The sequence below is a fragment of the Etheostoma spectabile genome, unplaced genomic scaffold, assembly GCF_008692095.1.
Source record: "Etheostoma spectabile isolate EspeVRDwgs_2016 unplaced genomic scaffold, UIUC_Espe_1.0 scaffold325, whole genome shotgun sequence".
NCBI lineage: Eukaryota > Metazoa > Chordata > Actinopteri > Perciformes > Percidae > Etheostoma > Etheostoma spectabile.
The window spans coordinates 184,263-186,744 of NW_022605585.1; the positions used below are offsets into that span (position 1 = coordinate 184,263).

Below are 2,482 nucleotides of genomic sequence, written 5' to 3' on the forward strand. Positions count from 1 at the left end.
TAGCTGTCTGGATTTACCCTGCAGAGACCTGAGGACCAGGTACCCATAGTCCTCAGACATCCCAACACAAAGAAAGAGGAAGGTGGGCTTCAGAGGAAAGGGGGATGGACTGAGAAGTCGTTGATGTTCAAATGTTTTGGCTAATTCCTGGATCTTCGCTATCCTACCTACGACACCTTTAACAAAAAAGATTCAGGAAGTGCGTGACGCAACGATCTGTGTCTTTCACGGCAAACAGAACGTTGGCAGCTGACCAACGCTTGGATGAAGGGAGAAAGATACCACGGGGAAATAGTCTCCGTACGTAATGATCGCCGCGGGTTTGGCACAGTCGTTTATTTTGCTGCAGGATGTCTTTGAAGTCCTGACTATAAATAGACTCGCTGGATGCTATCATCATCAGGAATGTTGATATACTCACTTATAATGATGTCATACATATATGAAAGGGTTCATTTGCAAAAAACAGATTCCTCCGTTTTTATTTACTCTCCTAAATTTACTACTGAATCATTTCTTTCAGTGTGGAAAATTAAACTTTTAAAGTGCCCATTTTTCTGAATGTCCTCTGATCTGGTTTCTGAATGTCCTCTGATCCGGTTTCTGAATGTTCCTCTATCCGGATTTCTGAATGTCCCTCTATCCGGTTTCTGGATGTCCTCTGATCCGGTTTCTGAATGTCCTCTGTCGGTGAGCTGTCCAACATCTCCGGCTTTTCTACTTCACTAGAGACGAGGTGGCTAACCGTAGCATGCTCTGCTCGTTCTCAATGGAAACACTCTCCACCACACACTAGTGGACCATAATCTCCAAAAGAACTACGTTCCTGTCCCGTTCTGCTTCCTGTCCCGTTTCGTTTCCCTGTCTAGAAGAAGTCTCCCACTATCCTGCCTTGGACTGACCAAGCTGGAGAATAGTTATCAGCTGATGGATCTTAACCGACTACTGAGCATGTTCAGCCCCACCAAGATGGTAAAGAGGAGATGTCTCACTCATGGAATAAACTAAGAGATGGTCTCACTCTGGAGATAAAACGAGAGATGTCTCACTCTCTGGAGTAAACTAGGAGATGGTCTCACTCTGTGATATACACTGAGTGTCTCACTCATGGGGATAAACTAGTGAGATGTCTCACTCTTAGATAAAACTAGAGAGATGTCTCCATCTGGAGAAAACTAGAGAGATGTCTCACTCTGGAGATACAACTATGTGATTGTCTCACTCTCGGGATAAAACTAGGTGAATGTCTCCACTCTGGAAAAAAAAAAAAAAACAGAAAAATTAAAACTAGTTGAGATGCCCCCCCCCCCCCCCCCCCCCCCCCCCCCCCCCCCCCCCCCCCCCCCCCCCCCCCCCCCCCCCCGCCCCCCCCCCCCCCCCCCACCTCTCACTCTGGAGATAAAACAGAGACCTAAACACAGGGTGACAACAGGGATCTGCAGCAATGTGCAGTACAACCAAAATATGGTGTTTTTTTAAAATGAAACCATGGAAAACGATTCTGGTACAAACTCAAAATAAAATTATGAACCTGAAAATGAGCAGAATATGGGCGCTTTAAAAAGCAAAAAAAAAAGCTCAAAAAGCGACCAAAAAGGCAAAGAATCAATGGCCAAAAATGAGGTTTATTGACCATAAACTCCAAAGATAAATGTAAAACTAAAGTTAATAAGTTGGTGTTACGTAGTGTTGAATTTGTAAAAGAAAGTGGGGGAAAAAAGCATCAAAAGTGTTGAAAAAAGGAACAAAAACGTTAGAAAAAGTTATAAACATCGATAAAAAGCATCAACAAAAGTGCTGATTTTCAACAGGAATTTTTGACGTTAAAAATGTCTTTTAAATGTATTTTTGCAAATCCGCTTTTCAGAGTATATATGTTAAGGCTGAATTTTGGGGAATAAATGAAATGTAACGGATGTTCCTCTTTCCATTTCAAAGCTTCGTAGGGACTGACCTGTAACATCTGCGCTCGTTTCTCTCCTGCAGGAAGCCTTCGAGACCAAGTCGGATGATCTGAGGGGGGAGTGTGGCTCCAGCATCATCCAGAGGTTCTTCAGGACTCAGGTCTGACCAAAACACGGGAAACACGTCTTCACTGCTCACACATATTCACCTTATATTCAGGGTTCAAAATTAGCACCATCTACTAGCCAAATGCTGGTAGAATATGCAAATGTCTGCGAAAAAAAACCCAATGTTTTTTTTATTGAGTGGCTGGTAAAAATTGAACATTCACTAACATTTGGCTGCTGGACGAAAAAGTTGATTTTGAACTCCGGTTATATTGTTTTAAGAGATGTTCCGATACCGACACCAGCAGGGCTTTAAATTGACACCAGACAACCTGCTAAATGCGGATAAAAATTGAAAAGGAATGCTGAAAATTTAAATTTAAAAAAAAGTATTTAAATTAATTTAACCCATGTTTTATATTCAGGTCAAATTGACCCATTTCAGATTTTTACAAGAAGAAAAATGGTCC

General features: G+C 42.1%; 1 protein-coding gene across 1 annotated transcript in view; it reads left to right on the forward strand.

Moving 5' to 3' along the window:
• The window catches only part of LOC116686201 (G protein-coupled receptor kinase 5), a 26,130-nt gene that overhangs the window by 3,652 nt on the left and 19,996 nt on the right, over positions 1-2,482 (forward strand). Inside the window, exon 4 of the mRNA XM_032511184.1 lies at positions 1,987-2,064. Coding sequence (XP_032367075.1) covers positions 1,987-2,064 — 78 coding nt within the window. The remainder of the gene's footprint in view (positions 1-1,986; positions 2,065-2,482) is intronic.